General features: G+C 39.1%; 1 protein-coding gene and 1 pseudogene across 1 annotated transcript; both read left to right on the top strand.

The window, feature by feature from the left end:
- The first annotated feature begins 4,208 nt into the window (after nucleotides 1-4,208).
- Nucleotides 4,209-4,753, top strand: LOC143305512 (cytochrome c oxidase subunit 3-like; annotated as a pseudogene).
- A 572-nt stretch (nucleotides 4,754-5,325) lies between these two features.
- On the top strand, nucleotides 5,326-7,236 carry LOC143305548 (uncharacterized). The gene has a single exon (XM_076689584.1). It carries the CDS (start codon nucleotides 5,326-5,328, stop codon nucleotides 7,234-7,236), a length of 1,911 nt encoding a protein of 636 aa, XP_076545699.1.
- The last annotated feature ends 11,141 nt before the right edge of the window (nucleotides 7,237-18,377 follow it).

Below are 18,377 nucleotides of genomic sequence, written 5' to 3'. Positions count from 1 at the left end.
GATTTATTACGGAAGGATGCACCATGGGTATGGAAGACATCACAAACAGACGCGGTACGAACAATAAAAAACGCGCTTTCTGAACGACCTATCTTAACCATTTATGACCCAACCCGACCGACTGAAGTGCATACCGATGCAAGTTCTATCGGACTAGGGGCTGTACTTTTGCAGGAAACAGATGGAAAAAAAAAGGGTAGTCGCTTACTATAGTCGGAAAACATCAGTAGAAGAGCGAAACTACCATTCATACGAGCTGGAGACTCTGGCCGTTGTGGCAGCTTTAAAAGCCTTTCACGTATATTTGCTTGAAATAAAATTTACGGTAGTGACCGATTGTAGTGCTATGCGTGCGACGGCCGAAAAGAAGGACATCGTTCCGCGGGTGGCCAGGTGGTGGATGTACTTGCAAGATTTATTTGAGTCGGAACCCTGTAGAATGTTTAAGGGTAGACGTCACTGATTCGGAGTGGATCCGGGTGGCGCAAATGCAGGATGATGAAATTTCGGCATTAAGAAAGGTGTTAGAAACGGATGACGTCCAACCGGAAACCCGCCAGTACTTTGAGAAGTACAATCTCAAGGGAGGCGTGGTATTTAGGAAAACAGATTCGGGCGACAAGTGGGTTGTACCTCGTGTCTCTCGGTGGAACATTGTTAAAATGTATCATGACGATCTGGGTCACTTTTCTTTGGACAAAACGCTGGGGAAAATCCAAGAAAAACACTGGTTTAGGGGAATGAGGAAATTTGTCACGAAGTATGTTAAAGCGTGTTTGAATTGTCTATATTACAAATGTTATTACAGGCTGAGTTACTCGGATTAATTGTAAATCCTATATTTTTATTCTGCCAACTGGCACTTCTGTTATCAGTTTGATTAGTGTTTATTGATAAATCTTTTACGTTCTTTATTCTGGGTATTGCACCTAACTTTGTGTTCACGTTTGATACCTCGGCTGTGACTTCAGGTGTGAAGTCGAATGTTCTCTGTTCTGTTGTTGAACGAGGTGTTTTACGGCTTTGTAAGAATGCTGATGAATAGTTACGATTTTCTACAATACTTTTAAGTTCAGGATTTTCTTGTGTCCTGCTTCTTGTTAGTCTGTTTTCGTCCGTAGTATTTTTGTTATCCGTTGGTTTAAGATTTATATTATTCATTTGAAAATTTCATTATTTGTAATTATTTAGGGAGTAAATGAGTTCGTTTTATGTTTAAGTGATTTTTATGTATGCTTTGTAGCAGTATTTCAATTAATTGCTTATGTTGTATAATGAAATTGGCTCGAAAGTAAATAACTTGGATTTTAAAGTTGCAGACAAAGATTTATATTCTCGAGCTAGATTTCTTTATGAATCTACCCTATATTACAGGTTAATAATGTTTGTTGGCGTTCGATTCGTATCGAAACCACTGTAACGTCGCGAGTTCTCCCTCTCACTGAGTCCTCGGCGTTGCTTATGTATTTTAGAGTTGTTAATTAGATAGAGGTTCTCACTTTCCTTTCACTTGGCGAGTAGAACCTATCTGCGAATAGAAACTGTTGTGGTGAGTCGTCCAGGTATTGGAACGGTAGGGTAGATGGTTCGAGTGAAGGTCACGCACTTCCGATCACAAGTATGTTTATTCACTACTGGTACTGTCTTTCGATTCGCTAGCGTTTTACAATTGAAGTTTACGGAACCTTGCTTTGTCGAAGTACTGTGCTTCGTAGCAGAGTCGTATAGGTTCAGACTTATTTATACTTGTTTTCACGAGAGAGCATAACTGCGAAAAGATCAGTTTTCGTTCTTTCGTGCGCATCTTAGCCCTGATTGGCCATACTCCCACTCCCATACGCTTGCGCACAGCGTCGCTGAGGCGCCTCCACGCGGTGTATCTACGCGAAATCGCATCATTTGGAGTGTGTAACGGGTAGCAACAGCATATTTTGTCGTATATTTTATATTTCATATTTCTTATTTTATTGTATTGCATTTATTTTATATTTTATATTTCCTATTTTATTGTATTGTGTTTATTTTATATTTTATATTTCTTATTTAGGAATAATAGGAATACCACGTCGATATTCAGATTATCCAGATTCTTATGTATATTGAAATTTATTTTCCTCTATAGGATCTTTAATTACTTTAAATAGAATTATTGTAATAATTTATATTATTTTAGAAAGATTCTATTCAAAACGAATAATTTTATTTAAATTTAATCAAACAGCTCTAGAATGAATTATACACAATCCCCCCTTAAATCATTCTTATAGAGAAATTCCATTAATTTTAAAAATTTAATTTAATATGGCAGATTAGTGCTATGGATTTAAGATCCATATATAAAATTATTTAATTTTTATTAAAAATTTCTTCGTGATATATATATTCATTTCAAGATTCAAATTCTCCTTATTCAGATAATTTAATATCATTTCATAATTTTACTATAACATTTATAGTTATAATTATTTCAGTCACACTTTTTATATTAATAGATATTTTTAATAACAAATTTATTAATCGATTTCTTTTAAAACATCATACTATTGAAATTATTTGAACTATTATTCCAGCAATTATTCTTTTATTTATTTGTTTTCCATCTTTAAAAATTTTATATTTTACAGATGAATTATGAAACCCAATTTTTTTTTACAGTAAAAAGTATTGGACATCAATGATACTGAAGATATGAATATCCTGAATTTAATAATTTTGAATTTGATTCTTATATAAATAAAAACTTTGAATATAATTCTTTCCGATTATTAGATGTAGATAATCGTATAATTATTCCCTTTAAAATTTCAGTTCGAATATTAACTACTTCTACAGACGTTATTCATTCCTGAACTATTCCTTCTATAGGAGTAAAAAGAGATGCAACCCCAGGTCGAATTAATCAAATAAATATTCTTGCTTTACGACCTGGACTTTTTCTTGGTCAATGTTCAGAAATTTGTGATATAAATCATAGATTTATACCTATTGTTTTAGAATCTACATCTTATAACAATTTTATAAATTGAATTAAAAATTCTACTTAAAGAAATTAGTTAAATAAATAACATTAATTTGTCAAATTAAAATTAATTTTTCTTTAAAATTATTTCTTAAATTTTATCATTAAGTGTCTGAAATAAAATAAGAGTTGATCTTTTAAATCAAATATAGTATTTATATTACTCTTAATGAAAATTTTATTCCACAAATAAGACCCAGGTATTGAATATTAATTTCTATTTTTGAACTATTAATTTTTTTTATATTAATTTTTAAAATTTATTTTTTTCCAATTAATCTAAAAATTTATTTTCCTAAAAAATCCTTTAAAACTCATAAAATCTTTAATTGAAAATGATAATAAATCTTTTTGAAATTTTTGATCCAACTACAAGAATACATTTTTCTTTAAATTGAATTAGTCCTATATTAATTTTTATTATCTTACCTTTTAATTTTTGAATTATTCCATCCCAATTTGAAATATTAATTATTTCAATTTCTAAATTTATTTTTTCTGAATTTAAAAGTTTAACAAAAAAAAAATATAAAATAAATATTTTAATTTTTTTTAGATTAATAACTTTTATTGCATTAAGAAATTTTATAGGATTATTTCCTTACATTTTTACTTCAACAAGTCATATATCATTTAATTTAATTATTGCTCTCTCTTCTTGACTAAGATTTTTTATTTATAGATGATGAAATAAACCATTAGATATATTAATTCACTTAGTTCCTTTAAATACACCCCCTGCTTTAATAAATTTTATAGTAATAATTGAATTAATTAGAAATATTATTCGACCTTTTACTTTAGCAATTCGTTTAACTGCAAATATAATTGCAGGACATTTACTATTAACTCTTTTAGGAACATTTATTTCTAAATTCTTAATTTTATTACCTATTACAATTTTAATTCAAAACTTATTAATAATTTTAGAAATCGCAGTTTCTATAATTCAAGCATATGTATTTTCTATTCTTTCTTTATTATATTTTTTAGAATCTAAAAATTAATGTCAATTTATTATAATCACCCTTTTCATTTAGTTACTAATAGACCATGACCTATTATTAATGCTTTTAATTTAATAAATTTATTATTAAGGTCAGTAATATGATTTTTTTACTTAAATTTTTTTTAAATTTTTTTTAATTTTTTGATTTTAATCTCTTCTATATTTTTTTGATGACGAGATATTATTCGAGAAAGAACTTTTCAAGGATTTCATACATTTTTAGTTATAAAATTAATAAAATTTAGAATAATTTTATTTATTATTTCAGAAATTTTTTTTTTTATTTCATTATTTTGAACTTATTTTCATTCAATAAGTTCTCCAGGAATAGAAATTGGTTTACTTTGACCCCCTAAAAATATTATCATATTTAATCCATTCAGAATCCCTTTATTAAATTCGTTAATTTTAATTTCTTCAGGAATTTCCTTAACTTGAAGTCATAATAGATTATTAAATAAAAATTATATAGAAAGAAAAATTTCTTTAATAATTACTATTATTTTAGGAATATATTTCTCCTTTCTTCAATTTATTGAATATATAGAAGCCCCATTTTGTTTTAATGACAGAATTTTTGGATCTATTTTTTTTATAGCAACAGGATTTCATGGATTACATGTAATTATTGGAATTATTTTCTTATTTATTACATTAATTCGATTAATTAATCTACATTTCTCTGCAACTCATCATTTTAATTTTGAAGCAGCATCCTGATATTGACATTTTGTAAATGTAGTTTGATTATTTTTATATATTTCAATTTATTGATGAATATTTTAACATAATAATAAATAATAATAAAATATATAACATAATATAATATATATATAGTATAAATTTAATTACATTTAATTTCCAATTAAAAAATTTAAAAAATTAATATATATAATTTTTAATATTATATTTTTATTTTATTTTATAATAATTATTACTTTTATACTTATATTAATTAATTTTTATTTAAGAATATATAAACCATTAAATCGAGAAAAAATTACCCCATTTGAATGTGGATTTAATGCCCAATCAAACTCCCGTCTTCCATTTTCCACAAAATTTTTCTTAATTACTTTACTTTTTTTAATTTTTGATATTGAAATCATCTTGTTAGAGTTGGAGGCACACGCAGAATAAAATGAATGCGATATATAAGGTAAAACTAAACTTATTTATATACATAGTTTCTAAATCTAATAGTACATACAACGATAACTATGTTAGATGTAAAGTATAATGTGTGACAATAGAATTAATATCGGAGGTGACGTAGGAACATCGGTAACACTCGTAGATGGCGCTCGAATTGAATTGCACCAACACGTTTGATAACACCCCCCACGATGCTATACAGGAAGCCGCGGTGAGATACAATATTAAGGATTCCGTCGTAAGATGGATCCACAATATGCTGACGAATAGAACAGTCACAGCAAGCCTGGGAGAGGAGACGGTGAGGGCCGACGTTGCGAGGGGCTGCCCACAGGGAGGAGTCCTGTCCCCCCTGCTGTGGACCCTCGTGGTTGATGAACTCATACGTATACTCACCACAGAAGGATTTGCGGTTCAGGGTTACGCCGACGACCTTACGATCACGGTCAGAGGCAGACACCCGTTGGAATTAGCGAGGAGGTTGCAAAAGGCTATCACACTTGTGGAATCCTGGTGTCGATCACACTCGCTCTCGGCAAACCCGAGCAAAACGGAGTTGGTCCTATTCACAAGGAGAAGAAGATTCTATTTTAAGGCTCCTCATCTCTTTGGGACGCAACTACAACTTACAGATGAGGTAAAATATCTTGGTGTCACACTAGATAAAAAACTCACCTGGAAGAACCACGTAAACAGACAGACCCAGAAAGCAATCAGCACCTACTGGGCCTGCCGCAGGCTGTTTGGCCCCACATGGGGACTCAAACCAAGGATGGTCAGGTGGATATACCAGGCCATCCTTGAACCAATTATAACATACGCCTCAATTGTGTGGTGGACCTCCATGAAGAGGGGAGCACACAGAAGGACAATAGAAAGAATATACCGATTAGCGTTGCTGGGGATAACAGGTGCGCTTCCCACTACGCCCACTATGGCTTTGGGTGCGCTGCTCGACATCAAGCCACCCCACTTAACAGTGATGGCAACGGCTTGGAGAGCGGCCATCCGCCTACACCAAGCTGAAGAATGGTGCTCGGCGAGCGGCGGGCACACCGAGATCCTAAGGGATCGGGGATCGGAGCTAATTCTGACCCACGGTGGTGACCGCTGCAAGACGGTGTACCTCTTCAGACGGGAATATGACGTGATTATCCCAGAAAGGGAGAAATGGCTAGAGGACCCTAGCGTCATCCTAAATCCGGGGGGGCTAGTCTGGTTTACAGACGGCTCCAAGACCGGGTCTGGCACCGCAGCCGGGATAGCGGGGGATAGCCCAAAGGTAGAAATGACCTATAAACTGGGCCACCACGTTACGGTCTTCCAAGCAGAAGTGTTTGCCATATGGGCCTGCGCCAAATATAACTTGGAAAAAGACCATTCGGGCAAACACATCTACATTTGCAGTGACAGTATTGCTGCGCTTGGAGCCATCCATAAAGTGGAGGTAGGGTCTAAGCTAGTCAAGGACTGTATACTGACTTTGAGACAGCTATCTCTGAACAACAGAGTCAAGCTGCTATGGGTACCAGGTCACGCTGGCATCCCAGGTAACGAGAGGGCTAACGAATTGGCACGACTGGGGGCGACAAGCTCCCAGCCATGCCATGAGTACCCCATTGGTGTCTCAACCTATGCGTTAAAAAGCCTGGCTAAGGACTGGTTAAACCAGGAATTCACCAGGCTCTGGAATAACGCTAATGGCATGAGACACACGAGGGCCCTTTTTGAGGGACCGTCACAGAAGCTGGGTGACACCCTAATTCACCTGGACAGGGCGCGACTGCGCATGCTCGTGGGCCTAGTGACAGGACACTGGTACACGAGGAAACACCTCGCACGCATGAGACTCACAGAAGAGACATTATGCCCGAGGTGTGAGGAAGAGGACGAAACACCTCTTCACATACTTCTAAGATGCAGAGAACTAAGGGCCCTAAGAGGATCAATCCTGGGGACCTTGGAACTCTCATCATTAAGCATCTCGGCTGGCCTGGTGCCGGTGCTTCTAAATTTTGCTACAGAAGCCCAGCTGCCAAGGTACAGCCAGTAAAGAGGCTGCCTAACGGCCCGGGTACAATGGTCCCCAAGGACTGAGTGCCTGGCGAGCCTCAACTAGGTTAATAATAATAAATAATAATAATAATCTTATAAATAAAATTATTATATATTCAGCTATAAAAATTAAAGAAAATCTTCTCCTATAATATTCAACATTAAAACCTGAAACTAATTCAGATTCCCCCTCAATTAAATCAAAAGGAGCTCGATTTAATTCAATTATTATTCTAATAATTAATATAAAATATAAAGGAAAAAAAAGAAAAATATATTTTACATTAAATTGAAATTTAATAAATATTTCTAAAGAAAATCCCTCAATAAATATTATAATAACAAAAAATATAAAAAATAATCTTACTTCAAAAGAAATAGATTGAGAAATAGATCGTAAACACCCTAATATTGCATAAATTGAATTAGATGATCATCCTATCATTATAGTTGGATAAATTCTTAAACTTAATATTAAAAATAAAAATACTAATCCAAATTTAAAATTTATTCAATTTCTAAAATAAGGTATTAATAATCAATAAAATACTGAGATTAATAATATAATTATTGGACCTAATATATATATATATATATAAATTAATTTTATCTAAATATATATATTCTTTAGAAAATAATTTAATTGCATCCGAAAAAGGTTGCAATAATCCCTTAACTCCAACTTTATTTGGTCCTTTACGAATTTGAATATATCCTAAAATTTTTCGTTCTAATAATGTTAAAAATGCTACCCCAACCAAAACTATTACTACAGTAATTAATAAATAAACAAAATTTAAATAAATTATTATCTATAAATAATTATATATATATTTAAATTCTAAATTTAATGCACTACTCTGCCAAGATAATTAAATTTATTAATAATTAATTAAAAATTATTTTTAAAACTTAGTCCTTTCGTACAAAAATCTTAAATCTCTTTAAAGATAGAAACCAATCTGACTCACGTCGATCTGAACTCAAATCATGTAAAATTTTAATAGTCGAACAGACTAAATTTATAAACACCTACATTTATAATTAACTTTAATTCAACATCGAGGTCGCAAACATCTTTTTCAATTTGATCTTTCCAAAAATATTACGCTGTTATCCCTAAGGTAATTTATTTTTATATTATTAATTATATTTCAATTTAAAATTCTATTAATCAATATTTTAAAATTTTAAAGTTAAATAAATTTAAAAATCCTCCCAACTAAATATATTAATACAATTTATAAAATTTATAATATATAAAATTCTATAGGGTCATATCGTCCCTTAAATAAAATTAGGCATTTTAACTTAAAATTTAAATTTATTTTATATTATTGAGACAGTTTATATTTCATTAATTCATTCATTCCAGCCTTCAATTAAAAGACAATTGATTATGCTACCTTTGTACAGTCAAAATACTGCAGCTATTTAATTCCTCATTGAGCAGAACTGACTTTATATTAAATTCAAAAAGACATGTTTTTGTTAAACAGGTGAATATAATTATTTTGCCTAGTTACTTAAATATATATATTTATATATATTATTTATAAAATAATTTATACAAATTAAATTACTAATTTAATCATTATATTATAATTAATATTATTTAAATTATTTTTTTTTAAATTAATATATAATTAATTTTATTGTAATTAAAAATTTATTATTAAATTATTAAATACTCATTAAATTCCTTTAAATTTTAAAATTAATTTTTTTAATTTTAATTTAAATTACTATATAAATTTAATTTATAGTTTATCCCATAAATTATTTATATTTTATAAAATTAATTTTTTTATTTAAATTTACTTTAAAAAATATATAAATTAAATTTAATTCAAAAATAACTAGATATCATTAACATTGATTAACATCTAATCTCTAAATATATATTTATAATTTTTATTCAACAAAAAAAATTTTATATATTTAACTCTTTTAATTTCGAGATATTTAACTTATTAAAAATTTTTAAATTAACCCTGATACAAAAGGTACAAAATTTTACTTTAATTTATAAAATTTTAAAATTTCATTTACATTACTTATATATATAAATATATTTATTATTTCTTAAAATATTACTTTAACATTAAATTTTTATAAAAACTTTTTATAATATACTAATTAAAACAATAAAAAAATTTTATTTAATTATATAAAATTTTAATAATTAAATTAATCTTTTCAGTGTAATTGAAAAATTTTATGTTAGAAATATGTATCCCGTAGATGGCGTTGCGGGCGGTGTGCGTGTGGAGTGGGGTTGGTAGCATTGTCGCCTGACGATCTAGCATGTATGGTCCATCGGTGGGAAATAAAAACGGTCACTTCGGATATCGATCGGCGCCATTACAAATCCTAAAGTTTTTCTTTTATGTTCATACCAAAGGTTCTATCGACTTTGTGTTATATTTATAATGCGCTATATACCAAAGGATGTATTTTATTTTCTTTTGTCATATAATTAAAGTTCAGAAGTGTTAAACAGCAATTATAAAGTTCCTTTTCGTAGCTCGTATTTCTAATATTTTATTTAAACTAAAATTTTCCCTAAGAACATTTTCCAATATTCTTACTTTGTTACGACTTATTTCAAATTTTATTGAAATTGACGGGCAATTTGTACATTATATAAAAAAAAATTCAAATTAATATAACAATTAATTTTACTTTTAAATCCTTTTTATTAAAAATATTAAAACTTTTAACTTAAAAAAATTATTTATTAATGTAACTCATATTATCTAATAAATACTTTATTTTGATTTGAATTTTTTTTAAATATAATAAAATTTTAATTATAATATTTCTACAAAATTTTTAAACAACAATACAAAAATAATTTATAATATTTTAATAGTATTTCTTATCGTGGACCATCAAATTAATATACAAGTTCCCCTAAAATTTTATATAACTGCCATATCTTATAATTTTAATGTTTTACATTTAATAATTAATTTTTTTTTTAAATTAATATAATAGGGTATCTAATCCTAGTCTTACTTTTTAATCTTTATAATTTTTATTAAATAATTATTAATTATTATAAAATTATTATATTTCACCATTATAAATTTAATTTTATTAATTATTAATTATAAAATTACTATTTGATAAAATTAACTCTTAAATCTAGTTTAACCGCTATTGATGGCACTAAATTTAAATTTAATAAAATTATTTCCCATTAAAAACTTTCATTTTAATTAAAAGTATTATCTATTAGTTAACTAATAATATTTATTATTTAAATAAATACTCTATCTTAAACTTTATATATTTATAAATAATTTAAGTAATTATAAATCTAAAATCAAAATTTTCTCTTAATAAATTAATTTTACAAAATTAATTAAATTTAAAATATTTTTCTATATCAATAAAATTTAAATATAAATTTATTATATAATTTAATTATAAATTTTAATATATATATATATATATATATTGTAACGTGGTGACACCCGTGCCCCCCCCGTTACAATCGCTGCGCTTTCCCCCACGTTACACCTCCACCTCAAAACCACTCGTAACCCTTCCCTCACCTAACCCTTTCCCCCTGTTCACCGGTGTCGGGCCGATGGAGGCAAAAGAAGACGGACAAGGAACACCCACAGCAGGAGCTACGAGGCCGGCGACAGTCTCCTAACCGCCCTCCAAGGAAACGGAGCAACGTGGGACTCCGAGGAAAGAGACAAAGCTGCCCAGACCATGCAAACGTCCACCCGGAGCCATCTGTCGCCGAGCCCGAAGACCTCAACCCACCCGTCATCGCGGGATATCCGCCAGCCCCATCGACCCCGAGCACCGGTGTATCGAAGATCGATAATCGATCTATCCCGTTGCCGGAAGAGGCCCCCTTCCTAGTCCCATCCCCTCCCCAAACCATCCTGCGACGGTTTCGTCGTCGCAGCAGCGACGGCGAACCGTCATTGAGCCCTAGGCTAAGCGAGAGTGCAGAGAGAGAGATTTTGAAAAGCGACACAAAGCGAGATAGAGAGTAGCGAGAAAGTGCGAGGAAATTTGGGTGAGTCCCTTAACGTAACTATTGTAATAGCGAGATCGAGGCAACGGCTATTTTCTCCGCCCGCGCATTGTTCGAAGTAGAGACGACTCCCCCTTTTCCGCTTTTTCCCCCTTTTGATTTCCCAACCACAGCTATTTCCTCATTCGCGTAACGTAGACGAACTTTCCCGCGAACCCCCCTTCCGACCCTAAAGATTTCCCTTCCCACAAAAATCCTCCTTGCGCACTCCCCCGCGAAGCATTGTACGGACGTAAGTGCCCCGAGACCCAACCCCTGTAAACCACCCACGAACCCCTTTCCCCTTTCGATTTTGATCGCCACAGCGAGTGGCTGGCGCCCAACGTTTGAGAGAGAGAATATTGTAAAGTAAAGTGCGAACAGAACATTGTATAGAGTGAACCCCCGAAGAGGGTCACAAATTTGGCGCCCAACGTGGGGCCGGGAAAATAATAAAAAAGTTCATAAACTCTCGCGTTTGAGAAAAATTTTTGCGATTCCGCCGTTAAAACCGAACATTCCCGAAAATTACGACGCAGAAGGTAACCGTTGCCGAGAGCCTCTTGTTGCCGTTTTTTTTTTCAAGTGTCGACGGTCGAACGCGGCGTGGTGTTTGAAATTGGATCTTCGAACGTCCTAGAGAACAATAAACACTCCGTAACCGACACGTGCGCCGTTTTCGACCTAACCGTCCTATTGTTGAAATTAGTGAAACTGAATTATTATCTGTGCCGAAAATATATTTCTTTTGTGTGCCCTCCCAAATTTAAAAGTTATTGCTCGCGGTTTGCCGATATCGAGGGCCCGGTCGTGCCTTTGCCGACCGTGAGCACTCTATCGAGCCTCTATCGATTTTGGATTTTCTTTTTTTTTCAGTCCCCCCTTTTTTTTTATTGATTATCGACCATCGCATACTGGGTTTTCCCGATTTTGTAATAAAGCCGGAAATTGTTGTATTGAATTGCTTGTTTTCTTCCCATCGCATTCCCTCTTTTCTTTCAGGATCCTTAAACTTTTTTGGTATTTTCTCCCCCGTTTTTTGATATTATCGTCACTCCGCGGAGAGTATTACCGAAACCGCGAGTATGGATTCGGCCGAGGCCCGCCAGATGCGGGCGCATATCGGCGATTTGCAAATTATCGAGTTAATAAGATTAATGGATCACGCGCATTTAAATTTGTACGGTACTCTGGACGACCTTCGCGACCGCTATCTAAGGGCGGAGGTCCGTCGTGTCCATAGCCCGGACGCCGCGCCCTGGGACATGACGAACGACACTGCAGGTGAGAGCCTCCCGTTTACCCTTTCCTCGGCGTGGGTAGCCCCCTCCGCCGACGATCCTCCTCCCGAACCTTCCCCGGATTCCCCTCCAGACCCAGGTGACGAACCTGGCGAGGAAACCGATCCACCCACCTTTGGAATCTCCCCCGATTCTTTCCCCGAATTACCGCATACATCCTATATCCCCAATCCCGTCACAATGGCCTCCACGGCCACCCCGACGACCACTACCACCACTATCACCTCCGTCTCCCATCCGACCCCGGCACAGACCCTGCTGATCGACCTTGACCAGTCCCCGAATAATGACCAACGGCGCGACCGGGTAACGTTCGCGCCGGCGCCGGTCGAAGGACGCTCAAACCTTGCACCTCAGATCCCCTCCAACCCCCAAAACAACCCTTTTGATAATCCTCCCGCAATCCAGTCTCCCCAACTCCCGTCCCATAATCCCTTCTCCCGTTCTTCGGATTCTTCCCACCTGTATCGTAATGACCAAGGAGTTATCCCACCCTCCTTGAGTAGTACCCGTATCCCCTTCCGTGTCCCTGAGCCTCCAATTCCCCACTCGTCCCGATGGTCTAACCATATTCCAGCCCCGAGCCAAGACACTCGAAATTTCACTTATTCCCTGCCGAATCCATCAAACTACCCGCCTGGCCCACTCCCTCTCCCTCGCCCGTCATTGCCACCCCCACCGCGCGTCGAAACCCCCCTATCCCGCACGAACCCCTTCCACCCCTCAGCCAGCGAGCCCCGGGGTCCCCGGCGAGGGGCGGGAGATTGTCGCGCTTCCGAGCTTTTCCGGAAGTGGCGGATCTCCTTCGCGGGTGATCCCGGGGAGGATGGAGAGGGGTTCCTCGAAACCCTGGCAGAGTACGCAAGCGGGAACGGGATCACGGAGGACGAGATGTTGAGGGTAATCCCTTTCGTCCTCACGGGTTCCGCGCGGGTTTGGGCGCGCGGGCAAGCCGGGTGTTGGACTACCTACGAGGAGTTCTTGGAAGATTTCCGCCTCCAATTCGTGCCGACAAACTATCAGGACCGGTTATGATGGGACATAATCACGCGTACCCAGGGAGGGCAAGAAACCCTGGCGGAGTACTTACGAAAATTACAAATGATGTTTGCCCGCGCCGAACCTCCCATCCCCGAGTGCGAGCGACTGGCCATCGCGAAACGAAACCTTCACCCCCGATACAAATACGTCGTTGATTTTCACCCTCCCCAATCCTTCCGAGACCTCCTTAAACTAGGTGCATGGGTAGACGAGGCCTAGAGGCACACTCGTGACTATCGGGAACCACCACCAGCGGAAACGTCACTTATCCCTAAATGCGGGTACGTACCACCGAAAGGTAATAAATCCAAGCTGGCGGCGGCGGCTGAGACCGTCCCGCCATCCTCGAACCGTCCTAAACCTCGTAATCCTCCTCCTAGACCTACAACCCCTCCCAACACACCCCCAAGAACCCGACGGCCGCTCCCTGGGCCACGGGCCCCTCCTACCGCGCCACTGCCGTCCCGCGGAAATCCTTACATCTCTCAGGATTCCAATATACCCCGATCGTCCGCCCCATATCGTCCCCCCACACCGCCTCCTCCCCTTACGATTACCGAAATCCCCAGTTTAATGTCCCTTCCCACGGTCCCACCTCCGGCCGGATATCAAATCCCCACATCCACACATACACCGACCACCAACCGCCCCACTTCCTATGCTCAAGCGACTTCCGGTCCCCGACAACCACCTCCTCGCAACGCAGCTCCACCCGACCAATCCTCTCCCCCCGGCCAATGTTGGAATTGTGGCCAAACGGGGCACTGGTTTGGCTCTTGCCAGCGGCCGAGGAGGAAATTCTGTTTCCGGTGCGGAACGTTCGACGTAATCGCACCGGAGTGCCCGAATTGCTTGTCGGGAAACGCACGCGGAGGTCGGCGGTAAGGGTCGACGCAACCTCCCCGAAAGCACCGATCCAACATCCCGGATCCCGTGTGGGACATTTCCCAAAATTCCTTCCAACCCCCCCTATCCCTACCCCAACGAAACCTCTCTCGGCAGAGTCCCGTACAGAACCCTACCCAGGCGATAATCGTATTTTCCTCCCCTTGCAACACGGTAAATACCTCTTCCAAGCCCTCCTAGATACAGGCGCAACCCATTCTTATGCAGGTCCCAGAATTGCTCAACTATTTGAATCCCACCTGACCCCCTCCCAAGCCTGTATGATCCTAGCCAACAATGTGACAGAGAGAATCCTCGGAGAAGTCACCGTCGCGATCCAGATCGATGACGAAACCCATAACCCCCCCCCCCCCTCCGCGCAAGCGAGTCATTGGGGTATGAGGTCGTCCTGGGAATGGACTTTATCGCTCGATTTGGAGTCACCATAGACGAAGATCGTGGCGGACTCCAAATGGACCTTGTCACCCCTTTTACCCCGAATCCGAAACCCACCCCTTTCCCATGAATCCCGCCTGCGCAGGGCTCTCCGAAGCAAGTCCCGAGGAAATCTCGGGAGTTCGAACCATGCTTGACCACCTCATTCGACCCCCATCCAGCACCTTAGGAACCACCCCTCTCGTCACCCATTCCATCGACGTTCAAGGTCACCCTCCTATAAAACAACGCCCTCGCCGTATGGCTCCCCGCGTTTTAGAGGCTGCACAAAAAGAAGTCGATTCCATGCTCCAGGCAGGCATAATTGAACCCTCCTCTAGTGCTTGGTGCAGCCGCCCTGTCCTAATCCCCAAACCCAATGGCTCCTATAGATTTTGCATAGACTACCGTGACGTTAACAAAGTCACCAAAAAAGACGCCTATCCCCTCCCTAGTATGGACCGTATCCTTGATAGCCTCCGAACCGCCCGTTATATCTCCAAGTTAGACCTCAGCCAAGCCTATTTCCAAGTCCCCCTCGGCCCCTCCAGTAAAGAGATCACCGCTTTTGCAGTCCCCGGTAGAGGCCTTTTCCAATTTACCCGCATGCCCTACGGCCTCACCAACGCCCCCGCAACCTTCCAACGTATTATGGATAAGTTAATCACCCCCGATTGGGAGCCGCACATTTTCGCGTACTTAGACGACGTAGTAATCGTGACCGAAACGTACGAGGAACACTTGGAATGGCTCGCGAAAGTTTTAACCCGTTTGAGGGAAACCAATTTAGAGATTAATCGCGAAAAGAGCGAATTTTGTTGCTCCGAGGTCCGATACCTCGGCTTTTTAATAAATAAGGACGGCATGATAGCCGACCCGGAAAAAATTGAACCCATCCTTTCCTATCCCCCTCCCACAACCCTCAAACAACTCCGACGTTTCCTTGGAATGGTTAAATGGTACTCCCGATTTCTAAAAGATGTCTCCAAAGACCAAACTCCCCTTACCCGCCTCCTACAAAAGGATGTTGCTTGGGAATGGGGTCCCGAGCAACAATCCGCGTTTGAAACCCTGAAAAATGCCCTCACCAAAACTCCCGTCCTAGCTCGCCCTGACTTCACCCTTCCCTTTTCCCTCCAAACCGATGCTAGCGATACGGCTATCGGGGCAGTTCTCGTACAAACCGTAGACGGTGAAGAGCACCCGATAGCCTACGCAAGCCGTTCCCTCACCCGCGCAGAGAGAAACTACTCCGTAACGGAAAGGGAGTGTCTGGCCGCCGTGTGAGCGACCCAAAAGTTCCGTCCGTACATTGAAGGGTCCGAAATTACCGTGGTGACGGACCATAACAGTCTCCGGTGGCTTCACCACCTTAAGGACCCAACTGGACGATTAGCCCGGTGGGCACTGACCCTCCAAGGTCAACCGATGAAAATCGTCCACCGAAGGGGAACCCACAACGTCGTGCCAGACGCTCTCTCCCGAATGTACGGCGACCCCGTGGGCGGCATGGCCGCCATTGGCAACGATCCCGATCCCTGGTACTCCAATAAGCTTCGTGACGTTAGTGACTTCCCCTCCAAATATCCCGACTGGACAATTGTAGACAACCGACTTTACTACCACCGTCCCAATTCCCTCCTAGATCCCATAGTACCCGACCTTGATGGTTGGAAATTAGTCCTCCCCCTCTCCTCCCGCCCAAGAGCCCTTTCCGACGCCCACGATCCTCCCCAATCCGGTCACCTTGGCATCGATAAAACGTATCACCGTCTGACGCAGGACTTCTATTGGCCTGGAATGTTCCAGGACGTGGTCCAATTCGTCAGACGGTGTCTCCAATGCCAGCAAAGTAAAGTTCTGCAGCGGACACCGGCGGGGTTGATGAGGGAGCGCCCGGTGGAGGCGCCCTGGACCGTCGTGGCTGCTGATATCATGGGTCCCTTTCCTCCTAGCAAATCCCAAAATAAATATCTCCTCGTTTTCCAAGACCTTTTCACGAAATATATTGAAGTAAAACCCCTCCATAAAGCTTCTGCCAAACCAATCCTTTCTGCTTTTGAATCCCTCGTCCTCCACCGATGGGGATGCCCCAAATTCCTTCTTACAGATAACGGTACCGAATTTTGTAACAAGGACGTGACGAACAGACTGACGACGTACGGAATCAAACAAACGACAATTCCTCCTTACCATGCCCAAGCCAATCCCGTCGAAAAAGTTAATCGAACCCTTAAAACAATGATAACGACGTTTATTGGAGAAGACCACCGAAACTGGGATAGACACCTTCCTGAATTTTGTTTTGCCTATAATACCGCCGTACATTCTTCTTCCCTCGTTTCTCCCGCATTCCTCAATTTTGGTCGAAACCCTCGTCCCATCCAAAACCTCCGCCACGAGATTAAATCGGATTCCTTAATAATTCCCCGAGACCCCCAAGAATGGTCCAACCGCATTTCCCGCTTAACCCTTTTATACGATATAGTTCACAGAAATCTAGAAAAGGCTTCCTACCGCCAAGCTTCCTATTATAACCAAGGGCGTCGGGACGACCGATATCAAATCGGTGACCTCGTCATGAGACGCCAACGAATTCTTTCCTCCGCCGCCCACAGTTTTGCATCCAAACTAGCCCCGAAATTTTCAGGTCCCTACACAATCTCCAAAATCCTTTCCCCCGTAGTTTATGAACTAAAAGGCCCCGACAGAAATACCATTCCAAAAGTTCACATCAAGGATCTTAAACCCTTCCGACCCCCTCCAAACTTTGACGATGCAATGTCCGAAAACCTTTCAATAAGTCAAAATGTTAATGATATTTCACAACCAGGACCTTCCTCACAACCCCTCGACATTCCCACCCGACCAACACCCCATCCAACACCCGCACAAACTCCCCCTTCCACGCCTACCCCCACTCTGCCTCCTCGCCGAGGACGGGGAAGACCCCGAAAAATCCCAGCACCCCAAAATGTTCCACAGATCATACACACACCACCCACTCCTGCTCCACTCCCCCGCCGAGGGCGAGGGAGACCCAGAAAAATCCCGATACTTTCGGACAACCAGCAAATTACAACTCCTGTACCCATCCCTACTCCACCCCCTTGTAAAGGACGAGGGAGGCCCCGGAAAACCCAAGTACTCCCAAATCCCACACAAACCATACCCTTCCAACCAGATCCCCCTCAACCACCTCATCGAGGACGAGGACGACCCCGAAAATACCCCCTTAACCCCCTAATGAACGTAATCAAAACGGAACAACCCTCCATACCCCCCCCCCCCCCTCATGTCCTTACATATTCCTCAGCCAAAAAAAACTCCCAACAACCAACAAATATCAAACCCCCGAAGAGGGGTCACAAATTTGGCGCACAAACCTCGGAAAACCGGAAAACCAACATTAACAACTAAAATAAAATTTTGTTT

This window comes from Osmia lignaria, chromosome 8 (assembly GCF_051020975.1).
Source record: "Osmia lignaria lignaria isolate PbOS001 chromosome 8, iyOsmLign1, whole genome shotgun sequence".
Taxonomy (NCBI): Eukaryota; Metazoa; Arthropoda; class Insecta; order Hymenoptera; family Megachilidae; genus Osmia; species Osmia lignaria.
Note: the sequence above shows the minus strand (reverse complement) of the source record. Positions and strands in the feature narration are given on the sequence as shown.

Bases quoted from the DNA above. Each gene is read 5' to 3' on its own strand.
- LOC143305548 (XM_076689584.1), top strand. From the start codon at position 5,326: ATGGCGCTCGAATTGAATTGCACCAACACGTTTGATAACACCCCCCAC.